The sequence below is a fragment of the Falco biarmicus genome, chromosome 4 (genome assembly GCF_023638135.1).
Source record: "Falco biarmicus isolate bFalBia1 chromosome 4, bFalBia1.pri, whole genome shotgun sequence".
NCBI lineage: Eukaryota > Metazoa > Chordata > Aves > Falconiformes > Falconidae > Falco > Falco biarmicus.
In genome coordinates this window covers 89212051-89237525 of record NC_079291.1, presented here as the reverse complement: position 1 = coordinate 89237525, position 25475 = coordinate 89212051, and the positions used below count along the sequence as shown (strand labels likewise).

Here is a 25475-nt window from a genome sequence, read left to right as displayed (position 1 = left end):
CTGACGCTGGGCAGGAATGGGCGATGGGGGATGCTGAGGCGCAGCGACAGAGGCACTCACCCCATTGCGCACAGGCAGTTCGAAGGTCGCTGAACTTTTCAGCATTGGGAAGTGGGCGCAGCAGGAGAAAGCGCACTATTTTAAATATAAAGGTAATATCCCCCAGGCTGTCCCCATCTTTTAAGCTTTAGCAATTTGTAGTCTATCTAAACCTAAAGAGTTGCTCCTCTGCCAAATGACGAGGGTGCTGAGGGATCCTGAAACCAAACAGAACACAGGTCCCCTGGCTGCTCAGCACCACCCAGCAAAATTCTTCCTCTGCCCACAGAACACCAGCGCTGGCGTCACTGCCCTGGATGCCTACCACGCTGAGGGCAGCTCAGCTGCAGCTCACGCTCCAGGCGTCAGCAGCGCGAGGGAACGGCAGCACAGGGTGAGGGTGCGACCACATGTCTGACAGCGCGGGACCAAAGCACCCTGCATTCCCTCCATGCATTCCTGTCTTTCTGACTCATAGCAAAACCGTGCCTGTTATTACAAAGAGTACGTAAGCTGTCGTAACACGTCATATGGGTGACTATTGGATTTTTGTGGTCTGAGGCCAGGAATCAGGAAGCCCGTGCTGTAATGCCAGGGCAATGCAACGTTCGCTACTGGGCTGGCTTTCTCCCACAGCCCCTGGCAAGTACCTGTTTTTAAGGTGTTTCCTGAACTGAGTGAAGGGTCCCCCATGCGTGCCACAGCCTGGCTGCAGCGCTCGACAGTTACCATAAATCTCTTCTAAAACGGTCTTGGTCAATCACATTCAGTGTTTTGCCTGAGGCAGCAACCAAGATGTAAAAACTCCTGAACAACTGATTTATTTTTAGCCAAACAAGGAACGATGTGGGGATAGGGCAGGGAAAGGACAGGATCCTCCCTGACCCTTGCAGTAATCAACTCACGCCCTGAAGCATGAGATCTGATTATTTCTAATCAAAGGTTCCTTCACTGTAAGTATCACAGAGCAAAAAAGTATGCGGCCCTTTTCAAATTTAGCTATAATTAATTAACTCTATGGTCCCTGAAGCAGGTTCTTTTCCAGAGGATTTCTAAACTACATTTTATTTCGCTCCTTAGTACCTCTATAGCAGCTTCCTCACCCATGCGTATTTTCTTTAACGAGTTCTTTGATGATTTTGGGGGTCAGGGGTTCTGTTTGTTCGTTTGGGGGCATGGTGTTTTGTTTTTAAGATGAATGCATTGGCAAATTAATATTTTAAAGAACATGATGTCGAGGCTCTTCATTCAAGCTACTGGGAAAAGCAGCCCAAAATGCCAAGAATAAGTTCTTTTCTCTAAAGGAAAGTACTGCTTTTTTGTACTAAGCTAACCAGGTCTATCAAACAAAGACTGAACATAGTCTTCAGGCAGTAAAATTTACAGACTGCATGACACTTCTAAATCACACACCAATCAGCATGTGTGCTTATTTAACAAGCCAATTCCAAAGCCTGTGGTATCCACATGAAGAATAAACTCTTTATTACATGCAAACTTTGGCAAAAAATTTAAAATAGTTTTACCATATTATTAAAGCCAGGACCAGCAAAATTTAAGAAATGTGTATTGGTTCGATTCCCTCCATTTAATACAATACTCTAAGAACCACTTAGTTATTAAAGTATGTTGATTTGTCGTTCCTGGTTACAAACAGGTAGCTATTATTAATAACCTCCATACTGAAGAAGAGTAATACAAGTTTACTGAAACAGGGTGCTAGTCTATGAAAAAGATGTCAAATTTGTGACAGGAAATCAAGCAAATGCACCTTTTTCTCCTCCTCTCTTCATCCACAGAAGCTCTGCGTTGAAAAATCATATGAATCTAATCCTCTTTCTTCCATTTTTTTCCTCTTAAAATGCATGAAGCTTTTAAAGGCATAAGGGTATTTCTGGTTTTATCACCCATTTCCACTGGCAACCTCTGCCCTGCCCAGGCAATTCACACACCAGGACTACTGCTTGGGGCTCCCCGCCAGCTCAGGCATGTCTTGTTGCACCCACCGTTAAAGCTCGAGGGTTAACTCTGCAACCACAGCAGCTGTGGGTTTTGCTTTTCACCAGCTCAGGCACCCCAGGAACTCAGGCACCCCAGCAAGCCCTACACCCCCTGTGCACACACTGGGGTGCCAGTGTCCACCCGGGATGGCCGCTGGTACCCACTGCAACCTCCCACTGTAAAGCACTTGTCCCAGGTGGCTGTGTGGCACCCTCCAGCTGCTCATCTCGCAACTCCCTGCAAAGTTAGTGACCGCACCTTCTACAAACACACATTTTCTATTTCCCTGTAGCTTGGGTGCTGCAGGCTGCCAGTGGCATTCCCAGATTGCTGCCTCTGTGGGAAACCGGGCAGCAGGGACGCAGCAGCCGTGCAGTAAAAATCGCTGAGCCTCTTGAGACAGCCTAATTCCTCCTCATGGAAGCTGTTTATTCTTTTGATTGCTCTGCTGTTGACTTTATTTGAAATACCCCGAAGCCAGATCTCCCAGCTGCAGACACACAGCACGGTAAGCTGCCATACAGGCCCTCCTCCCTGGGCAAGCACGAGTTTTGAGTTACAGATGCTGCTCCACATGAAGGTACGGTGACAGCGATGCTTTGCACAGTTTCCACGATAAAAGATACCTGGCTCCCAGGGCTGGCAGGAGTCTGGTATCTGGCAGAAAGCCCACTCAAAGGACAGCGCAGGAGGAACCTCTGAGCCTTTGGAAGTGGAAGGTTCTTTATGCTGGAAAAATTGCTTCAAACAACAGAGTAAGGCCCCAAAAGAGATCCTCTGCTTGCATAAATCAGTATCTCTTCATTAAAGCCAGTGTAGTCATGCAGAGCTACTCAGGGCAGGGGAACATCCCTGTGTAATCCTACAGGGGAAGCGCTGCACACAGCAAAGCTGCCGCCGGCGCTGGCTCAGCAGGCACAGATGTGCCCAGGCAACTAGCCACTGATGGAAACAACAATGACATGAGCTGCCAGGAGATGCCTTAAAAAAATAGATCCTAACAAAGCAGTCTGTGGCTTCAGCACCTCTGAGCCTCCCTCTGTGGGGGGGTTCAGCCTCCCAAATAAAAAAAGATACAGCCGCGGCGGTAGTGGGACCGGCTGAGCCAGGCTGTTGGACACGGCCATCGCACAGGGCCAGACTGTGTGCCGAGCACAGGGCAAACCCCGGAGTAAAGCCCGAGTCGCAGCCAGCCTGCCATCAATGGCTGAGCTCACCAGGTAGCAGCAGCCTCACTCCCAGTCCCCCGCAGACCCAGCGCCAGCTGGAAACAAACAGTTCTCCTTACCTGCTCTGCCCCGTTCCCTTTTTTCCTTATATTTTCTTTACACATTCTTTAAAGATATATTATGCATTTATACCTATATTGTATTTTCTGGCCTCCGCTCCCTTGACATTGCTGCAAAACGTAGAGTTTCACTGTAAGTAAAGCAAATGGAAGATTTCTGGCATAACAACTGTGATCGCCGTTTCTGTGTCCTAACTTGACTAAGCATCACTTGACCATGTGAAAAACGACAATGCCATCAGCTAAGTTTTCCAGGGTCTGAACAATTTGGCAGTAATGTGTAACATTAAATTCCTCATAGTTCCCCTCCTTTACTTGCTTGCTTGTCTCAAACACAGCAAACACACTAATCCACAGAGAAGCAAGCTGCTGTTTCAAAAGGATTTACAGGAGGCTGAACAAGTTTTGGTGGATCAGCACGTATTGACACCAACTGTTATATTTTACTCAGCTAAATCCAGCGGCATCTTTCATGTGACCACTTCAAAATATTTTGCGGCCATTTCACACAGAATTCCAGAGGGATGGATAAGCAGCTTTATCTCCACTTCACATACATGGCCAAAAGAGATTAACTTGGTCACATAGTTAATGACAGAAATGAGAGACGAACTCAGGCATTTTAATGTAAACACATGCTTCTTTCAAGGGAAGAGGCTCAACAGTGTACTTTAAGTCCAAGTCTAATTTGATCTGCCTCTATATTCTTCTCTTCCTTTCTACAGGACAAAACAAAAGGCCACTGGAGACAGAGGGAGGGATAGAGGCGCTCTGTGCCACTCCATGGCTCCTCTGATCGAGTTTTAAATGTCTCATTAAAACTGCAGCCCTGGGAGGACTCTTCACTCTCTCCCAGAGCAGCTGGGACCTTCCTTCTCACCAGACCGGGAGATTAGCAGAACGGCTTTGTTATAGAAGTCACTACTCTGCAGTGATGCCGAGGGCACAAGAAATGTCAAGGCTGTACCTAACAGATGACACTAAGCCATCTGGGATTTGGGGAGAACACTGCTAAATTAGCTGCTCCAGTGTCCTGACTGTTCAGATTTGTGTACAAATCATAAAACTGCACATGGCAATTTGTGCTTGATATGAGGGGTGTGTGAGAGCCTCCCATCACCCCTCCTATGTCCTGGAAAGACAGTCTGGTACATCGTTAATCATCACCCTTGGTGACGAAGGGTGGAGAAGCAGGGAGAATTTGCATAACTGCAATACATGGACACTGCTAGAATCCTATTAAAGCATGGCCAGCCAGGCTTGGAGCTAAACCAAACCTCTGTTCCTACCATGAAGCCCCATTGCACTCGCCCTCTTCCTGCAGACCTGCTCCTCTGGCCAGGCACAGCTCCCCCTGCGCAGATGCCCGGGGCCCTGCATCACCCTGCTCTGTTCACACTGCTGCGGCCAAGAGCTCTGCAGATTCTCTACTGAAGGCAAAATCCTCCCTCCATGCTCAGAGCTCTTCTGCCGTGTCCTGTGAAACAGCAGGGCTACCCCACGGGGCAGAGGACCCACATCCTGCCATGGTACAGAGCCAGGGCTGGCCGATGGCACTCGCTCCCCAGAGTGAAAGGCACCCTTCTCCTTATCATTGTTAAACGTTCTAAGATTAAAACACTAACTTTAAAACTACATCTAAAACCATCTGTTTTCTTCATCTTCCTTTACATGGATTACACACCTACAGAAAGCCCAGCGCAGTGGGATCCAATGGCTGTTGTTTCTTCCAACCACTTTCAGTACTAGTGGGATACAGCAAATGCGATCCCCGTCTTCTGGAGAGTGTCGGAACCCTTCTTGCCATGCTTTTGCAAAATACATTGAATTTGTACAAAAGCCTGTTCAAATAAACTGCTCTTCCTTTGGGGATTTAAAATTAGGACACTGGTGTGCAGCTCACACATACAATATTTTGTTTTCTTTGGTGAAAGAACATATAATTAGAGGAATTTAGCTGTGCAGAGTTGAAGATGCTTTAGTTGAAGTCCCCTAAAGGGATTCCTAGAATGGGGAAGAAAAGCCATCTGCTAACTCCAGTGAAAGTGTCAGCAAGTAAAGTAAAGTTGTGAGGAATTGAATAAACAGCCAGAACTAAAATGGAACTCGGCAACTCTGGGAAATCAAAGTCCCCAAAACTCCAAGCAAGTCATTCATTCTTGCTTCAAAAAATAAATGAGAAAAGAGAGAGAGAACATACACAACAAAAGCAGAAACCCCACAGATAAACCCAAGCATTATCATACTTTGCTGTTCAAATGGCTCCGTGACCAAGATGTTACTCTTTTTAGTATGGCTAAATAAATCTTAAATAATAAAGAAAACAAAAATGACACACTAAGAATACTTTATCATATCTCATAATGTTGAAATCACCAGGGGTTTTGCATCAGACTTACTTTAATTCAGTGCTTAGAAGAATAAATACAAGTTAGTGGGTTAGTAAAGGAGAAAAAACTCCAGCACATTTTAAAATTATACATTTAAGTAATGATGAAGCCAGAAGACTAACTCGGGACTGATAGAACAGTTATTTATGTGCTCACTGAAGCAACTCTAGCAGGAAGAAACTCTGCATTGTGCAATCTATACCACTATGAATATGCTTATTAAAGGAAGAAATTGAAATCCCTTCTCTCAAATCATTTAAAAGCAGCAGGAGTCACCGACACACATGTGGGTTCAGTTCCTACCATCACTAGGAAAATGCTTCCAGCAGTTCCTGCCCTGAGGCTATTTTCACACAATGAGCATTTCTAGTCATACACCTCAGCAAGCACCTTCCCTTGCTAGGAAAGCACTTCCACATGGGCTTAACTGCCAGCAAAGCTGAGGACAGCTAAGCGCCTGCTTGTACTGACAGAAACTGCAGATGCATATAGTAGAAAAAAAAATAATAAATCTTCTGTTTCAACAACAAAACCAAGGACGTATCTGATCTTCATTAGAGTTTATCTGTTTCAAATGCAGATTAATCAATGGGCCAGGAAGAAACCTCAGGCTCACCTGGCCTGTCTCAAGGGAAATTCTCCAAAGGCTCTGGACTTTGTGGAGCTCCAGCCGCAGGACACCTTGCTCTGTGCTCTGCCACAGCAGATGAAGCCACCACTTCAACATGAAGTAAAGCACTGTGTGTCTGTGCAGTTCTGAAGGCAGAGCCAACATGCACCAAGAACCAGACCTTAGCATGCTTGGGATACAGCATGAGAGGTGCAGAAAACATGCAGGCAATTTCTGGTTCATAACTGTCTATTAGACATGCCTGAACCATGCAGTTCCACCCAGCCTCCTCTGCTTATGCGTCCAGAAAAGCGTTTGGTTCAGGCTGGTTCATACCCCGCAGTTATGAAAAACTCCACCTTTTTTCCCCAGACACTGATGAAAGAAGTTTATATGTAGCATACATATGAATCAATTACTTTGTTGTGTGCTCACAAGGCCACCATAAAGTTCAGAGGAGGCTGACAGAGCGCTGCCCAGAGCAGCTGTGCGTGCCCCATCCCTGGCAGTGCTCAAGGCCAGGCTGGACGGGGCTGGGAGCCACCTGGGCTAGTGAAGGTGTCCCTGCCCATGGCAGGTTGGAACTAGATGGTCTTTAAGGTCCCTTTTGACCCAAACTGTTCTATGATTCTATGACTCCCATACAATGGCAGCTCTAGCTCTGTTCATATATGCCTGCATCAACTGAGGGGAAAGTCAAATGCATGTGTGCAGCTGGGAGGGAAAAAATGTCATGGGAGGGGAGGGGAGGGGGGCAGGCAGGGGGAGTGGAGAAAGTTTACAGCACATTTTCAGGCCCCGGGTAAGCACATTTTAAAGCGCCAACAAATAGCCCTTCATTACCACCACATGAGAGTGCACTGAAGGACCAAACCATGCTTAAGATTTAGCTGTGCACTCATCAGTAGAACACGGGCAGGACACATGCAGGGGGGAAGCACTTACATCAATGAGGTCAGAGACATCGTGGATGTAGTATTTACTGACAGCTGCGTTGGTGGCTGCCAGGTTCAGCAGGTAGTCGTTCCTGGCTTTAGTACATTTCAGCTTGTTTTCAGAATATTTGGCTTGTCTCTGAAAAAGCAAAATGGAATGTCAGAGCACAAACAGGATGCTACTTTTACAGCTTCTCTTGCTGCTGGGCCCCACAGCACCCTGCAGCTTGGGTGTGACGTTAATTAATAAATTTTTTTACAGGGTATGAAACAAGGCACCCTGGCCAGGATGGAGGAGATTGCATCTGAACACCCCTGGTACCGTCAGCCAAGGCACAACGAGCACATTCTGCTCAGATGTACCCCATGCACCCTGAGCACAGCTGCTCTTCCTTTATCTGTGCAGTTGTGGAGGTTTTGGCATCAATCAGAATTAGAGGGCCAAATTTTCCTCTCAGAAATGCTGATGTACATTTGGACTTGCTCCAGATTTATGCAGCTGTATCAAAGTGGAATCTGGCCCAGAGGCCCAAGCTACAAAATTTAGAACAGGACCCAGAATTCAAAACTGCATAGGAAAGCAGATGTGCTCAAGATCTGGGGCATTTGCCCAGGCAGACCACTAATCTAAAGGTTTAGCACCAAAGATTAATCCTTCAAAGAAGCATGCTGCTAGACAATGCCCCAAGGTCAACACACGAGCAAACTCGTCCTGGCTCAGGAGGCTATTGCTTTTTCTCCAAAATTAACAGAAAAATTACAGTTTCGGAGATTCTGCTATCTACTGAAGCCAGAAAGGAGTTAAGACCAGCAAAGCCAACTGAATGCTGCACTTTAACTCCCAGAGTCTGCAGCAGAAGAAACACTGTTAATTTATATATCCGACCTTTCCTTGCCTGCCACGAGTCTCTGACGGAACCCTGGGACAGCTATTGTTCATGGCTAAAAGTGCTTTTTTTAAAAATATAAGTCATGAACAAACCACAGCCCCCCGTAGCAGGGGCCTGGGTCTGTATCAGAAAGCATCGCTGTGCCGAGCCAGACACCCTGCCCCGCGCTGCCCTCCTCAGTGTTCAGCTCGGTCTTGGGTCCCAGCCAGCGCATGGCGAAGGCCACCGTGAGGCCGAGCGGCTGGTGTACCAGCACCTCCCACCGCCCATCTCTGCCACGGGCTCTCAGAGCCGTCACCCTCCGAGGCCGCTCCAGCCGCCCTTCCCAGCCCTCCCTCCAGAGACCAGCACAGCAGATGTCATGGGTGGCCATGTGGCTCCCGTGCGGGTCCACCACCCCCTCCAAAGGCTGCGCTGCCTTATGTCCCCCATCCCCATTTGTTGTTGAGCAGTGCCAGCCTGATTTTGAAGCAAATCCTCGCTAGCAGCTAGTTTTGGCACGCCTCCACAGCCAGGAAGCAGCAAAGAGGCTCATCATGGCCGCCTCAGCCTGCCCTTCAGCAAAGCACAAGCACACAGGTCGACATCCTCCCTAAGCCCTTCCACAGACAGGGGAGCAGCAGCACAGAAGCAGGGAGGGCTGGAGCCAAGCCCCCAGCCTGGCTCCCCATCCTTCCCTCTCACCCACCTTCTCCTTCATTTTCTCAATCTTCTTGACAGAGCTGCGCCGCTGAGGTCTGTCCTCATGCCGCAGAAGGTTCACGCTGATGTCCCCCGACTTGTTGAACTGCTTTTCCTCCTGCTTCTCTGCCTCCTTCAGCTTGCTCTCAGCACTGATGCTTTCTGCATGATACATGTGGTAGGTCTTCATCACCTGAGGAAAGAGAAGTTTGTGAGCACCCTGCCCAATGGCCACATGAAGCATCAGTGCACAAGAAGATGACAGCCACGGGCAGCGTGGAGCAGCCTCAGCTGTGCCAGGGCTGTCTGAGGCTACTATGGCATGAAGCGACAACAAAGTGGGAAGGAAAAGCCCCTAAGTGCCCCTGCCCATGGCAGGGGGGGTGGAACTAATCTTCAAGGTCCCTTCCAACCCAAACATTTCTATGACTTTATAAAATTAATGCCATCACTAGCCCTATTTCAAAATGGCATAGAACCAGTCTAAGTACCACTATCCCCATGCAGTCCCTGTTGCAGGGACAGGCTAGGATGTGCCTCCAGCACACACCTGTGTTCAAAGAGCACTGTGCGCCTTCTGCCTACAGGGAAAAGAGACATAACTTCCAGTGCTTTGCAGCTGAGATAAGCGTCTCCATGACGAGAGACTGTGAGGTCAAAGTCAACCTGAAGTCACTTTTGACCAGACCGCTCTGTTCCCACACTTGCACTTGCTAAGCAAACCCATCAGCATAACCCCTGCTGTACCATCCTGACAGCACATCTCACCTGCAAGGTGGTGGAGCTGTGCTTTCCAAGCAGAAATGCAGTTTGTCTCCTATCACCAGTTAATTCTCCTCTTGCTGCTGTGGGTAAGCAGCGTCAGCGCAGACTGCAGCAGCACCGAGCCCTCTAAGTTCCAGATCACCACCAGTGACTCTGGATAGAGGAGGCTGATCTACTGCCAGGAAAACTCCTGCAGGCAAAACTTCTACCACAGCCTTTCCTTTCAGATACAAAAGCCCAAAGGGCACACTGCGATCATTTTAATGGAGCTGGCAAGAGGAGCACATCTGCTCTTCTCTCTTTATGCCTTTAGTCACGTTGTCCCCTTTCATCATCTCCCTTCAGGATTTGGACGTTGTATTCCGCATTGTCTTGACAAGGCTGGAGGTGCCTGACTTCTCACTGAAGATCAGCCTCACGCACAGTGCCCAGGTACCACTGGCAACAGCACTGGGACAGGATTGCCTCAAGGCCACAGGTTAAAAAGGAGAAGGAACCCACAGAAGCAGAGTAACTTTGCATAAGCCTTAATGAAGAAAATACAGGGTTTTCCTGAGCTGCAGTCATCAGCAGGAACCAGGAGTGTTTAACTTGGATGAGGTTAAGCTGAAACATATGATGTCTCCTCTTGCCAAGCACAAGCGTCAGCTGCAAATGAGCTCCAAATGCCGCATCGAAGCATCAACCCAAATGTGCCATCGCTGGGAGTTACAATTTTAAGCAACTGCTTGTGCCTTGTTTCTGAGCTTCTTTATTTAAAAATCCTGCAAATTCTAACATAGATCCAAGACACATATTTCAAACTGCAGTTTCTGCAGTGAATGCCACAGGACACACACAAAACAGTTAGTTTCTGGGGTTTTCCTAAGAAGAAAGACTAGAGGGCTTCAATGAGTACTCCTCATCTTTGCTGTCTCCATCTTTCTGGGGGAAACGTGAAAAAGAAGTGTCCTGCGCTTCAGTGCAGTCAGGCAGCAATGAGAGAGGTTTCTCCAGCACCCAGAAAGCCTCTAACACAACGCAGCAGCAAACCCCAACAATTAAACAGTGGTCCAAACTGCTTTATTTTTGTGAAATCTAAACGTTATGAGACAGTTACCTAACCAGAAAGACTTCAGCACAACTCATCGGTACTCTCTGTCCACCCACAGCTACACCGCTCTGCCGCCAGCCTGGGGACACGTTGCCATCACCCCTTTTCCCACTGACCCCAGTGGGTCCCGCAGCTGCAAGGGGGGGGGGGGGGGGGACACGACACCTCAGCAGCCAGAGTGCAGGGCAGGGTGCTGCAAGGGGGGTACCCAGCCCCACTGCGATCTGGTACCTTTCTTTGCACAGGCTCTTACTGACTTATTTGCTAATGACTGGAGAAACCTTCCTTAACAAAGGTCCTTTCTCCTCCTCTGTATTTTGTCCCTGCTTGAACCTGAAAAGGTAACACAGGAACCAGGTTTAAAAGTCCTCTGAAAGTCTCTTTAACAAAGCACAAAGGACCTAATTTCCATTAAAGTATCTTCCCCAAACTCCAGCATACATGTTGCTGAAACGTGCTTTAAACAGCTCACTGTGCTGACCACGTTCCTCACCAGCTGCCATGCCACACAGCTCTTGGAAATTCAGGGGATATTTTCTGTTTGGTTTAGTATCTGCCTTAATTTAATTTTGAATGGGAACTACCTGCACCGCACCATCAGCCCTTTGATCCGTGCCTTCTTGGTGCTTGCAATTGAGTCACACTGTCCCTGTCTTACGCTACTGTGTCATACGGAAAAACTGCCACAGCTGCATCCCTGGGATCTTTTCTGCAAATAAGTTAATTAGTTGCAATAGATGAAGAAAAATACATCCCAACGCTCATTAGTTATTTAACAACACAAGTTGTGTCTTCCAATATTAATAACACGTTCTGGGTAAAGGCCATTACCAAAATACCAGCTGTAAATGGCAGTGTTTGCTGTCTTCAGCTAGAAGTGCTTTATATTTCTAAGCAGCCCATCATTAAGGTTCTGATCCACCAGAGAAACCAGACCAAAACTGGGTGACCCACATTAAGCACAGGCTCAGGCCCTCCTGAAGTCAAGGAGACCAAAATACAAGCCCAGCACACAGGGTGAAGCAGAGATGAGCACGGCCATAGGTGAAAGCCTGCTGAAGACCCCAGCCCCCTCCTCCCTGGATGCAGCCTATGGCTTAGCCTAAGGGACAACCACAGCGCCAGGTCTGAGAAAGGGACAAATCCATCGACCGACATGGGCTCACCTCCACCTCCCGGGTCTTCCAAGGGAGCGTGAAAGCAAACATGCCCTTTTCAGAGGACTTCTACAGAGTGACACAGAGCAACGTATCAACGCGTTTCTACCACGGGATAGTCAGTGACTTCTAGAGCTGGTACTGACAGAAAACACCCGCCATGGAGGGACAGCCTCCCCCTGCAGCGCTCCCCACGGAAAGGGAGAGCTGCCTCCAGCCACTGCTACACAGGGAATGATTATTGCCATTATGTTTAACCTGGGCAATGCATCTGTAGATACTATTCTAATCAATACAATTAATTTCACAGTTATTAATCCTCTTCCATAATACCTCGTGACAAACAATGGCACCAGTTCAAATCACAGCACTTCTATGGACTCCATCGTGCTGCCGTCAGCTACAGCCGTGTCCCTGCATTACGGCAAACAGCCCACACACCAAACCGCGCGCTGTCAGTGCCACACACGTACGAAATAGAAAGCGCTACCAGAATGGTGCTCTGGCTTTCCTACCCTAATTGTGGCCTGACTTCTTCAGACAGGGATGCATACAATACAGAAAGGGACCAGTGAGCAAAGCAACAGAGAACCTCCGACTTTACGGACTCCAACCTGCTAGCTGTCTGCTGGAGTCTGCACGCAGGAATCAAAGCATGAAGCTGGTTTTATTTCACAGCTAAATTTTTTCTGTGCAAAACTGTTCACAAGCAACTCCTATTTCAGAATGAAATTCATCTACTTCCTTTTTAATTAAAATCAGCATGGTTTGGGGGTTTAGTTCTTTCCACACAGAAAGTTCACAGGGTGACTTGCATCAGAACTTCAACAAGGCTGAATTAAAATCAATCTAGTTATTTTGGCTTAAGTTTCAGATGGTGGGTGCCCGAGAAGCCTGTAAAAATTATATTGTTTCCACACAGTGCACAGAATTCCCCTCTTGAAAAGCTTAAAAAACAGCCTAGCCTAGCCAGGGCACATGTACGATGGATACAGGGCTTGGCCATAGGCAAAATAAACAGCTTCCTTGCGCTGACAGCAGACAAATGACGTTTTACAAGGCACAGCTTGGTGTCCCTTGGGCCAGGGGTCCCTATTCCGTATCTGATTCTGTCAACAGCCACAGCTACTGAATGTGCTACTCCTTGGATACCCAACACGTCGCAATGAAGGCCCGAAGATGTCCCAGAACGCCACCAGCATGCTGGACCAACCTGCATGCCAAGCACGCAATTAAGCCTGTTCTACCTGATGTCTCAAGGACAAAACTACTGACTAGAGAGGATCTGGCTTGCACTGAACAGATTTAAGGTGATCTTGTTTGCCCAACCGGACCTGCTTTTTCTTCATGTTTCATCATCATGCCTGAAAAGCGTTGCCTCTTCCCTGCTCCTTCCCAGCCGGATGATGTTATCAGTTTGTTATCTTGGCAGCAAGGTCAGTTCAAAGAAAACACATTTCCAGTCTGTTTTGCCATTGAGATACATTGTGCTCAGCGTGGGGGAGCAAAGCTGTGAATGGGGGGAAAGCTCAGCTCCAGTGAAATTCTGCCACAGTCTCTATGCTCTTCCTTGGCCAACTGCATGTGCTTCAGACCTCAGCATGCTTCTGATCCTCAAGCTGATCTATCCACATCCCTCAGGTGATGCTCCTGTCCCGTGTTTGGGTTCTGGGTAGACCGGCCCACAGGTATTAAGGTCAGCCCAGCCCTTGTTAGCCTTTCCTTGTTTTGCATCTGTCATGCTGCTGTTGTAATTAATCTTAATTAGCCACCACCACTAACACAGCTTGTAACATTCAACCATCAACAGCACACTCCCAAATCTCACACAGGCTTTTTAATCCAATCTGGCTGTCCACCCACACTGCAGGTCTCACAAAAAATGAATCAATCCTTCAACAACCAATGCAGAAACAAACCTGTTAAGAGAAAATTTATGGCAGAAATTTCAAATAGTATCATTCATGCTCTGTTGTTTAGGCCTATTTTTCAAAAAGATGGAATAAAATAATTGTTTAGGAATAAACTTACTGCAGTGTTATTTATGTACCAGTAACAGATGCAACCAAAGAAAGCAAATACATCGCCTCAATTTTCCAACATAAGACTGACTTTATATTGCTTTGTTGATACTAAACTTCAAATAAAATACCAAAAAACAAATCCAATTGCTACAGGGCAAAAGACAAGCAACACAAAGACTTTTACTGCCCAACTATGAAAACCTGCTTGAAGAGCAACTTCTGAATAGCAGTGTAGGATTTCACCTGGAGGCACAGAGACAGCTCGGCAACCAAAGTGCTCCTTGGAGCAGGGAGATGAAGCTGGTAACACACAAGCTAAAAGTTTTATGTGTTCCTCAGCAGCGGGTCATGTTCAGCCATCATCCACAGGCCACCAGCCTCAGAGAAGCGGGTCAGGTTTCAGCCACAAATTAGCTGCCAACACGGAGCACAGCTGCCGGGCCATTAGTGCCTGGCAGAAAGCACCAGCCAGGAGAAAGCTGAAAGGGGCCTAAAGGCAACACAGCATAGGAGCCTAGCAGGTGAGAGCATTACTGCCACCAGGCATCACCCTGGATCATGCCCAAAACAACTCCATTGATGCTGCAGTGAAGCTGCCGAGAGGGCACGGTGTGGCCGCAGCAGCCCCTCACAGCAGGGCCGCCGGGAGATCTTCCTCTGCTGCCATCAACACCTGTGACGAGTGAAAGGTTCCTCACAAACGCAAGAGGAATGAACAGGCTGCACCACGGGATTGCAGGACGGAGAGCAAGCCTCCGCAAGTCACTGCCACGTTGAATGGGCATTTTGTTGTAACAAATGATGTTGCTTGCGCTCCCCTTGCTGCACAGGCTAGGCATGGGTAGGATCAGCTCATTACTCACCGTGTAAAGCTCGTTGGTGACTTTCAGGAGTTCTTCATGCATCTGTAAGCCAATCTCTTTACTCTGGAAGACAAAAAGAAGAGTTGAGACTCCATTACACTCACAACGTGCAGTTTTGAAAGGAAAAACTATTTTGGAGGGAAGAGTAAAACTGTATGACTTCCAAATACTCCTTGCTTGGAACACCCCCAGTGCACCGTGGCTCCAGAGGACCTCACACCACTCAAAGGGCTTCAAACTCCAGAAATAGGCAGGAGGCATGGAAAGAGGGAATGGGATCCCTACAAATGCCTGGTTCAATCTCAGGAAGAAGAAACAAGGTGACAGGTTTTCTCCCCCTGACTAGCTGATCAAAGGTACGCTGAAGGCGCCCTGTGCTGCCAGAGTACTAGTACAGGACACCATGGTGCCAGGAAAAGGGACAAAGGCTGGGGACACTGGCAAGCTGGTAGGACAGGGAAGCAGTGAACTGTTCTCTTCTTTTCTTAAACCGAGTGGCCAACCTCATCCTGGCCAAGCCAGAAGTACTTGTCCCCAGCACGTCCACCCCGTCCCCAAGCGGACCCTGTTAATCCCAGCAGAGCCTTTCACACCCATCCTGCAGACAGCAAAACCACAGCAATCTCTCACAGACCTGTGAGGTTTTTCTTTCCTCCCTTCAGCTGACAATGGAGGGGGTGGACCTTGGCAGCACAACCAGCTTCTGGTAATGCCCCTCTCAAATACCTTCTGCCCCCTCAGAGATGTGACCTCTCCTGGCTCCCCTACTGAAGGCGAGACTTGCCATTCTTCGCTCTGCAGTGCAGTTAACAAAACCATGTACTTTTTAATTCTGGGTATTATTTTAGAAAACAAAACGGCCCCGCAGCATGAGAAATGCCCCAGGGGCCTTATGTGCACCACTTCAGAAATCCTGTCTAAGATCCTTCCTGCTCCAGGAGCTGAAAAGACATCATCAACAGGGCTGCCAATCCACATCTGGGCTCCGTTTTTTCCATTTCTAAACATTAAAACCAAAATACAGATGACTGCCTCTTCCAATCTGCCTGTGACAATGAAGTTTAAAAGTAAACTGGTATTTTGATTTCCTTTAATTTTCTACAAATCCTTAACAAAATAAAATGCGTGATTATAAACATGAACACATTCAGTACAGTAAATCCTCATGCTATTTCAGAATTGCTGCATTTTTGTTTGAGGTCGATGTTTGTCCATGGATCACCCAACCTGGGTTTCAGAGACCATGATGAAGAATATCACGCAATTTATTTACCCTGCAAACAGACAGGGATTAATCTAGAATTACAGACAATATTGCTTTGCCTTTCCACTGGCAGGATTTACCTCCAGCCCGTAGCCAACTCACTGTGTGGACCTGACATGTAACGCCTTCCCCCCCATTCTGGGGACTTGTTTCACATTAAGCCTGGCAGAGTGCACAGAAGCTGGGCCCGCTCCATAGCTGGTAGCGTTTTACAGCTTGACTGCCTATTTTTCAACAAAACCTGCATTACTGGATGTGGGTGAGCGGCCGCTGCATTCTCCACACTGAGCTGGCTGTGCTAGTGCTACATTAGCTACCCTAACTCACATTATACAATAAACACCTGTGAGTACACAAATCGCTTAGATTTGCATTCTCCAGGCATACAGTATCACCTGTCCGTCTGCCTCGATTTAACAGATTCATTAAAGACACCCGCTGCTGGACTTGCAACTTCCAATCAACTTTCATACTTCAGAACAAAGATTACCAGGGCTTCCCAGCCCCAGCCCTTCACCTTTTAGGTTTACCCTGACCATGACCCACGCTCCCCAATTTGTCTTCAGTAGCTCCTTTTAACTATTCCCATGTGAGTGGACCAAAGTACCTCTCAAAATGGACATTTTATTACGAAACAGCAACACCATCGTTATATAATAAAGTTTCCGATTTCACCACCGCAACAGCCAAAGTTCAGCGAGCTTAGGGGAAAGCTCACCGCGAGTGTGAAAACTCATGGCATCTTCCTCCCTCCACCCCCCTGTCTGCTGAAATCCTGTCACCAGTTTGTTTGCAGCTTCCCTGCCAGGCAGGATGAAGCGGATCCAGTTGCCTACCTCCCACAGCATGAACGCGGCATTTCACGGGAGAGCTGCAGCTCGGCGAGCCACTGAACGTTTCAGCTTGGCTGCAGATCAAGTCGCTCCCACTCAGAAATCCAGTGGTTGGATGCTACCGTAGATATGCATGCACTGCTTTCCTGCCTCCCTTGTAATTACACGCCAAATCTGTCTGTGGAACTTTCTTGGCTAGGAAACATTTATTATAGCTTGAAGATGTGTTTAAGTATAGACACCCCCTCAAAAAAAAAAAAACAAAAAAAAAACCAAACAAAAAACCCCACACACACCAAAAACAAACCACCAAACCAAAAAAAACTGAGCAGCTTCTTTCAGGTTTCCTCAAATAACTCCATGAATTTGTGCACACAGTCAGGGAAAACATCCTGTCAGCTTCTTGGCTGGATGGCTAAAGAAGCCCACGACACAGAGAGGTCTTCTAATTAAAGCTAGCTGGACAACCTACATAGATGAAAAGTTTTCATCTTCAGAAGCACAACTGATGCACACTGCTCCCATTCCACCATGCGTGAGGTGCCAAGGAGATGCTGAGTACCAGAAGGTGCTAAGTACCCCCCACCACCTGGGAACCTCTGCTGGAAACCCCAGTCCTCCTCCCCACCCTGCCAACACAGGCAGTTGTCAGCTGGTCTCGCAAACCTCACTGTGGCTTGCTAACAAGCCAGAAAGCTATTAAAAGCATGTATCCCTCCAGAACGCGAGTTATTAAAGTCAGGGTCTGCAAGCAGGGGTCTCGGAGCCCAGATGTCCCCAGCCGGCAGGAGCTCAGAGCCGTGCATAACCCCTCCAGGGTGACCCTGCTGCCACACACAGCCCGGGTGCCGCACCGAGCCCCCCGGCCGAGGGAGGACAGGCTTGTGGGGCAGCCATGGCCCAGACCCAGCTGCAGCTCTCGCCTCTGCTCCAGGGTTCCTGTGCAGCAGGGGGGAAGCCCACAAAGCCGTTAATTTTCAAACCTAATTTTAGACTCCTAAATAGAGCAACAAAAAAATGGCTCAGTGGTCAGCAGCATTCCCCTGAGTTACACTGACACAGCAGGACCACAGGTGGATAAGACATTTAAAGACCCATTTGCTTTACAGACACCCTAAACCAAACACCCTGCATCCTGCTGGTGGAGACCAAAATGGTCTCCAGCACCGTCAAGTCCCCCAGCATCCATCCAAGAGGGCAGTGTCCAGCCTCGTGATGCTGGCGCCTCTTTTGAACGCAGGCAGGTGAGAAGCTGAAGGACTCGCCTCTTCTCCGCGTTTGCTGCCTCCCCTTTTTTTAACAGGGAAATTACATTTGTGTGCTTACAGGAGACAATGCCAAAATGTCATCCGAGTTCCTTGGTACCATCCGCAAAACCCAAGCTCCAATTTAGCTGCTTGTTTTACGCCTCCCAGTCCTACTAAAAAACACAGTTGCTTGCTGGGATTGCAACAGCTTCAGCCTAGTAGGTTTATGAGAATTCCTGCCTCTGCAAAGTAAGCGGAAGAAGCAACACAGACTACTGGCAACAAAGAATGCTTATTTTAAAGACAAAACTCCCTTCTGGACACCACTTCTTCATTAAATCTCCATCCAGGATACTGCAGTATGGGGCATAATTAAATTCACTGTCATGGAACGTAATTAAATCTCACACTAGGCAATAATGCAGCACAGTTATTTCGGACATAGCAATGCTCTGTCTCAAACATGTAATTTCCTGTATTCCATACTTTGAAGAAGCAGCAAACTTCTTTCCTTCTGCCACAGCAGGGGAGGTAAAAGGGGAGAAACCTGCTCGGCCCAGGGGGGCCAGCGGTGTGTCCCTCGCCCAGGTTGTGCCTCTGCCAGGAGGACGTGCTGCAAGATTTCATGGTGACAGAGACTCACTCTGACAACAGATCAAGCCAGATCTCTGCAGTGACGTATCTTAGCATCTCCATTTATTCCCTGCCTATTAGCAACATTAACACACTTGCCTTGATCACCTCCTCCTGCGCCAGGAATGCAACTCACGCTGGAAGCTCCAGGGAAATTTGCACAAATGAGTTTTCTTCCTCTACTCATTAGCAAGGCTCACCAGCCTGCCAGAGCAGGCAGGGAGGCTGGCTGTTCATTTCAGCTGCACAGGCTAAGCTGCACACCAGGGATGGTTGGGTAGAGGACGCTGGTCCCCTGCGCTGCCCACGGAGCTCCCCAACCTACCTGCAGGTCTCCACCGCAGCACCTCTTCGCAGAAGCTCTGCAATACCCTTAAACATCTGCACAGCTCTGCAGTACTTGGTGACAGGGCACCATTCCTCAACTCAAGCAAGCAGCATTCCATCTCCGGGTCCTACATTTCCCCGGAAAGCTTCTGCTGGGAAAGAGGAGACAATACCACAGAGGCCACATGCTCCCTGCATCTCACATTTCCGACCCAAGCTCAGCCTACCACATCTACCTCAATGTCAGTGTCAAGGCCTGACAGCGAGTAGGGGGAATCAAAAAATCTCTCCCTTGTAGGTCTCTTCTCCCAGGTAACAAGCAGTAGGACAGGAGGAAACGACCTCAAGTTGTGCCAGGAGAGATTTAGATTGGATATCAGGAAAAATTTATTTATTGAAAGGGTGGTCAAGCACTGGAAGAGGCTGCCCAGGGAGGTGGTGGGGTCACCATCCCTGAAGGTGTTTAAAAAACACGTAGATGCGGTACTTAGGGACGTGGGTTAGTGGTGGACTTGGCCGTGCTGGTTAATGGTTGGACCTGATGTCTTTTCCAGCCTAACTGATTCTGTGATTCTAAATCGCAGCCCACCTCCAGAGCCAGTCCCAGTGGCAGCCATGCTGAAGAACCAGGAAGAGCTGGAGAGTCAAACCCGATTTCTACTCCTGAGCTCCTGCAGCTCCGTACTCCCACTCAAACCACCACCTTTCAAGTCGTGTGTGACACCATGGCAGACTGCGAGGAGGAGCTGCAGGCTGAGCCACCACCAAAACCAAGCCACCCAGAGCCGCTCGGAACAGCACCCTGCTCCTGGGCTCTTCAAAGCAGGCTGCGCTCAGAAAGCTTCCCCTGACTTGGCCTGCTGCTCCCGGCACCTGTGGATGCTTTTCTGATGAAAAACATCTTGGGCATCAACTGTGTGACCCAGCATGCCAAGGCAAACAGAAGGAGAAGAGAAATAACAAAGGTTGTCCCAGCACCGACTGGCCGCAGCCTGGCATCTGCCATGTCCTGCCTGCAGCGGAGCTACCCGTGCGCGCTGTGAGGAACCAGGAGAGCTGAAACTCGCCCAGCCAAGGCAGGCAGTAGCACAGACCAGAGGGCATTTCAGACACACCCATCTCCCCATATGAGTCCAGACAACCAACGCAAATACACGGCAGAAATCTGAAGGAGAAGCAGCAGCAACCCATCTCTCATGTCTTGTACCAAGAGGTTCAGAGCAGGTGACATGAGGACTTCTTGGCCCATTTTTAACCATGCTGGCCACGTACCCCAAAGGTGCCCATGACCACCTCTCTAGCAACACCATGGCAAAGATTCATGTTTCTCTCTCAGCCTGGATACACAGCTCCTGGCTTCCAGATGACATTGTGCCTGACTCAAAAATCTCTCTGCAGAAATTTATTACCCTGCTCTGGAGAACAGCAGTTTCTGTGCAGCAAGAAGCTGTACCCACTGGAGAACAATGGCCCTCTGTCACCATAACTATAACCAGCCAGTGCAACAAGTAAATGGTATCATTATTGGGTCTTTTTATAAAAATGCTGGGACACATTTAATATCCCCACGGGCTTCTCCTTCACTGTAACAGCCATCAGCAACACAGCCCCCAGCTTTGGTATCGCTAATGAAAGGTGTTGGTCTTGGGTCTCCAGGCTCCAGCAAACTCTCACTTATGAAAATTGCCATATATATATCGTGGCTTCAGATTAGAGGGTCACAAAGCAAGGCCAGGGAAGGACAGAAAAGGAATGGGAAAAAAAGAAAACACATCACTGGATGGGAACAACTGCCCATTTTGTAACAAAAGAATTATCAAAGTCCAAATCCGGACTTGGCTTACATTTTGTGAGTGGTTCCTGCCTTCACAAATACGAATTACAAGCATCAATCCATGTTCTGCCCTGAGACCACCTTCGGATGAATCCCACAGTTCAGCGCATATTTTCTGCAGCTATTCAAGAAGGAGACAAGTTTCCACAGTTATAATTGGGATTCCTTTGGACACAATTCAAAAATACCTGAAAGGCCAACAAAGGGGCTGTGGATTGCTGAACTGACATCCATCACCATGCTTAAACACAAGCGATGCCAAGACCGCCTATAGACTCTCCTGCAGACAGGCAGGTTTCTTCTTGTCAGAGTCCTCAGGAGTCTCTGCTCCTAAATCTGCACTACCCGTGACAGTCCTGGGGGACATGGCACTGTCACAGAGCAAAGCAACTCCCCACCAGCTCCTATCCCTAGAAGATGCCTTCTGTGCCCCAAGGGGCCAGGTTGTGCCAGCCAGACTCCTCGCATCACCCGCAGTGCTGGTCTTGCAGTACTGCACCCTTACACCACAAATCCACTGCTGCTGCCTGACCCCAGCCCAGCGCACCTCATGCAGTATCAACACAAGTGTCATAACACAGAGGTGCTCTGTCCCTCGATGCCACCAAGCACAGAGGCAGTGTGTATGTGTTGGGAGGGAAGGAGCGGAAAGAAAAACAACAGGATTTGAGATGCAAGCGTGCCATGGATTTGCAGGGGATTAATGGTGTTTTCTGCTCTGTTCCCATCAATTCCTAACTTGATTTATTTTTTGACTGCTAGTGAGCGCTAAGATGGCATGCTTGGAGCCTGGTATTTTAACCCTACCATGCCATCCCAAATTTAGTACACCCAAGTTGGAAAGTTGCTTTTCCTTACGCGCATCACTTAACATTTGCCTATATATGATCATATACACGACTTTATTACCAAATTACTAACACCCATAGTCACAAAAATATGCTTACATACTCAATATGCACATAACTGTATGTGCGTATTAAAGGCACTGTTGCATATATTTTATAGAAACACATGCTTCTTATTTAAAAGTTGTTGCTTCTGTATTTAATTCCTCTATCTGCCAATTTCAGGAATTCAATCCCCATCTCTTCTTTTGTATTTTCATTACAAGCTTTACCCATTTCCTTTCTTGGATTTGCTGGGGTTTTTCAAACTATGACTTAGGGCCTACAGTTTCATTTTTAAAAATTTTCAATACTGATTTTTTTCAGCTTATTCTAGTTATCTGTTCTCCTGGGATTCCAGGCTATTTCTGCATCTCAGGACCACTTTACTAACAACTTCTCCTCCCTCAACAAACATGCATACCTTTGACCAATAATGTTTCACAGCTAACATGCTATTCCCCTAAATACATCAAGTTTCTCCTTTTTGAGTCTGCTGAGCCGAACGATTGGCTCAGACACTGGATGTATGTTACCCGCAATGCCTATGGACAACCAAAGTGGGTCCACCAAGTTCAGTGATGCACATTGATCTTATCAACATAACACCTGGCTGGCTTGATAAAGTCTCTTTGGTTCTGTGTTAAAATCTTCAGAGTGGAGTTTAAAATCTTGGCTGCAGGAAGTATCCGATTTCCACCCCACCAAACCTCACCAAAAGCCCAAACACTATCATCACCGTCCCAAGGAGCCAGCCCTTGCCAAGTCCCCTGCCGACTTCTGCACCTTGCAGTTCAGCTGGACTCCCCGAGGGCTGCAGCCTGCTCTTCCCCATCACACAACCATTGGGGATATTAAAAAGAAATGGACCATGAGAGGAGGGGTTGCAATCTCCTCCTTCTCACTTTCAAAGGTAACAAAATGCCACCAATTAAGCCAAAAAGAAGCAATCCACTAGCAGAAGATGGCAAACTCCCCGACCCAAGCGTCACCAGCCTTATAGCTGAGCCACAAGCCACAGCTCCCGCCGCAGGAGAGATACAAGCCCCTCTGTGGCGGAGAGGGCACGGCTTCCCTGGGAGCAGTGCACCAGCCTCGGGCACCACTGCAGTTCAGAGCAGCAGCCACAAAGCTGTCCTGTCACCAAATGCAGCCACAGCAGGGACCCCAGCCCACCACAACAGATTTGCCAATGATTCAAGAAATGTAACCTCACTTCTCCTCTACCTCTGAGATTCAGCTTGCACCTCCCATAAGCCCTGCTGCTGAGGGCCCGTGCAAGCCATCCCTGCCCTCAGCTGAGCCAAGGTCAGATGTGGAGCTGGCTCTGTTAAATGTCTTCAACTCAGACACTAAGGCCCAATCCCCACCAGCCGCAGCCGTAGGTGTGCCTGAGCGATGCACAGCCAAACCCCAGGGACCATGCGCTGCTGGTCAGCAGGAGGGCAAAACACTTTGGTGGAGATGCACAAAACACAACGCCCCAATTTACCGATGAACGATCCCCACTGCTGCCAAGCACATCCAGGGAAGCAGAGGGGAGAAGCAGCTCAGCACCCAGTCTGTCTCGACAGATTACCACCGCACTCGCTTCTTAGTTATGCGCATCCTCATACCCCAGATATTTTGTCCCTGCTTCTTCGCTGAGATTGTTTACATTTACATAATGAAACACAAAACCTTGCAGTTCCTCCCTGTACCCACAGCACGTCACAACCCATTAATAAATTCTAGATTGAAGGAATTAAAAGTGACATCTCTGGAAAAAAAAAAAGTTACCCTAATTTACCATCAAAGAGCAATCTACAACAAAACCAAACAGCTGAAGCACAACTGCAGATGTCTTTAACCCTTCTGGAGCCTGTTTATTTGCTGAATGGTCCTGTAGAGTACAGTCTCCCCAGGAGCAGAGATTCAAGCATTTTACTCATCATACCCAAAACCAGATCAGCTAAAATAGTGGAAGATCCCTCCTCTGAGCAGTCTTGTGCCAGCTGCAAGGCTGGCCTGGGTGTCCTAAAGCCTTTTACCAGGATGCTCACGTTCCCACACGTGTGCCTCGGGCTTCTCGCCAAACACTGCTGCCAAGCGGGAGGCACAGCCCCAGACCTCTTTTGGGCACAGGGTGCAATAGGTTAACAAAAACAAACAACCTGAATATCCTCAGATGAGACAGCCTCCCTATCCACATTAAGGGCGAATGATGACATAAGATAAGCTTTTCCTATGATCTATCTGAGCATTATTTTCTGGGACAGTGAGTTCTGCTACAATTTAAACCTCAAGGGACAAATGCGAGTGAAATCACAGATCGCAACCCTATTGTTGTAAAGCCCCCTTTGATTAAAAGCAGGTGCTGGCTTCTGCAGGCTGCAGATGGAGTCAGGGCTACTTCACCTCTCCTGGAAGAAGACAGGGGAGGGAGAAACAAGGAGCAAGAATTTCTGTAAGTGTTGTGCCTTAAAAGTTGAAATTTAAATTCAAAAAAGAGGAGGAAGGGAGAGGGGGAGGGACTGAGGAAAAGCAAACACAAAGAAATAATTCTGCTGAATGATTAAATACTTTATCATCTTGTCCCGGTCGAGGATTGACCTGCTACAAAAAAAAAAAAAAAACACAAACCACCAAAAAACCCTGAACACTTCAAACACTCTGTTTATGTCCTTGTTTGAGCACTGACTGGATTTGTCATCATATGGTTCAAAGTGAGACATACCATTTTGCAGACCTAGGAATGCTAACCAGAAGGACAGTCTTAATATAAATCTCAAAAGAGGGTTCAGAGTAAAATGCAAATGGGAGGGAGATTTTGAGACAGACTTACAAGTGAACTGACACATCCCAACATTGTCCAATTTCTGGAGGCCAGAAGGACAGGAAAAGGGATGATGTCCCACATCAGATCAGCAAATATAATCCTGACCTTGCAGTTTAATTTCTAGTTCAGATCTATAAACTAGAGGAAAATAGCCATAAAAATATCACATCAAATTTACTCTCCAGCTGGGCTAAAATTTCAAGATAACCACTGCTTGGAGAGCCCTTCTCCTGTTTGGCGAGGCAGCCATCCCAGTGGGCTCACCCACTCACTCACTGCTGTTCTCCAGCCACCCCTGTTGAAAACAAGCAAAACATAGGAGCCATACAGCCAGGCGAAAGGTCCACGGTATCCCTGAGGGCAGCCATTAGCAAATGCCCAGAGGTGGAAGAAAAGGGTCAGCGATGCCACTGAGCACACCCATGCTGTGACGCTGTGTCCCCTGCGGAGCTGGGCTTCACATCTGTCCAGCTGCACAAGGACTCAGGTTACACACCTGGCTTTCAAAAGCATGGTACGAGGCAACAAACAGGTAGCATTACCCATAATATTACAAATGTAATATAATATAGATAGTATTAAGGATGTTTTTCCTTTGTACCGTCTCTTCCTGCCCAGTGCCTGCTGACCACCCATGGCTTACATTAGCAGGCACAACGAGGTCCTTACTCCCACTCAATACCTACAAACTGCTGTGACCCTTCCTGCTCGTACCACATTACACACTCCCCCTTCATTTTCAACTGCAGAGTCCTGGTCCACCTGGACACAAGATTCCTGCAAGTCTTTGACATTTTTTTTTAATTTCGTTATAAATCACTAGCAGACTTCGTCATCTTACTACTTATCCTTTTTCCAAATAATTTACTTGGAACTCTATTGAAATTCTCCTTTCT

At 47.9% G+C, this 25475-nt stretch overlaps 1 protein-coding gene across 4 annotated transcripts in view; it reads right to left on the bottom strand.

Annotated features, from left to right (window-relative positions):
- The window catches only part of SRGAP3 (SLIT-ROBO Rho GTPase activating protein 3), a 126800-nt gene that overhangs the window by 32924 nt on the left and 68401 nt on the right, over positions 1 to 25475 (bottom strand). For all 4 annotated transcript variants that reach the window (XM_056336092.1, XM_056336089.1, XM_056336088.1 and 1 more), the window contains exons 4-6: positions 14737 to 14799; positions 8842 to 9027; positions 7274 to 7402 (exon numbers count right to left, since the gene is read on the bottom strand). In XM_056336092.1, coding sequence (XP_056192067.1) covers positions 7274 to 7402; positions 8842 to 9027; positions 14737 to 14799 — 378 coding nt within the window. The remainder of the gene's footprint in view (positions 1 to 7273; positions 7403 to 8841; positions 9028 to 14736; positions 14800 to 25475) is intronic.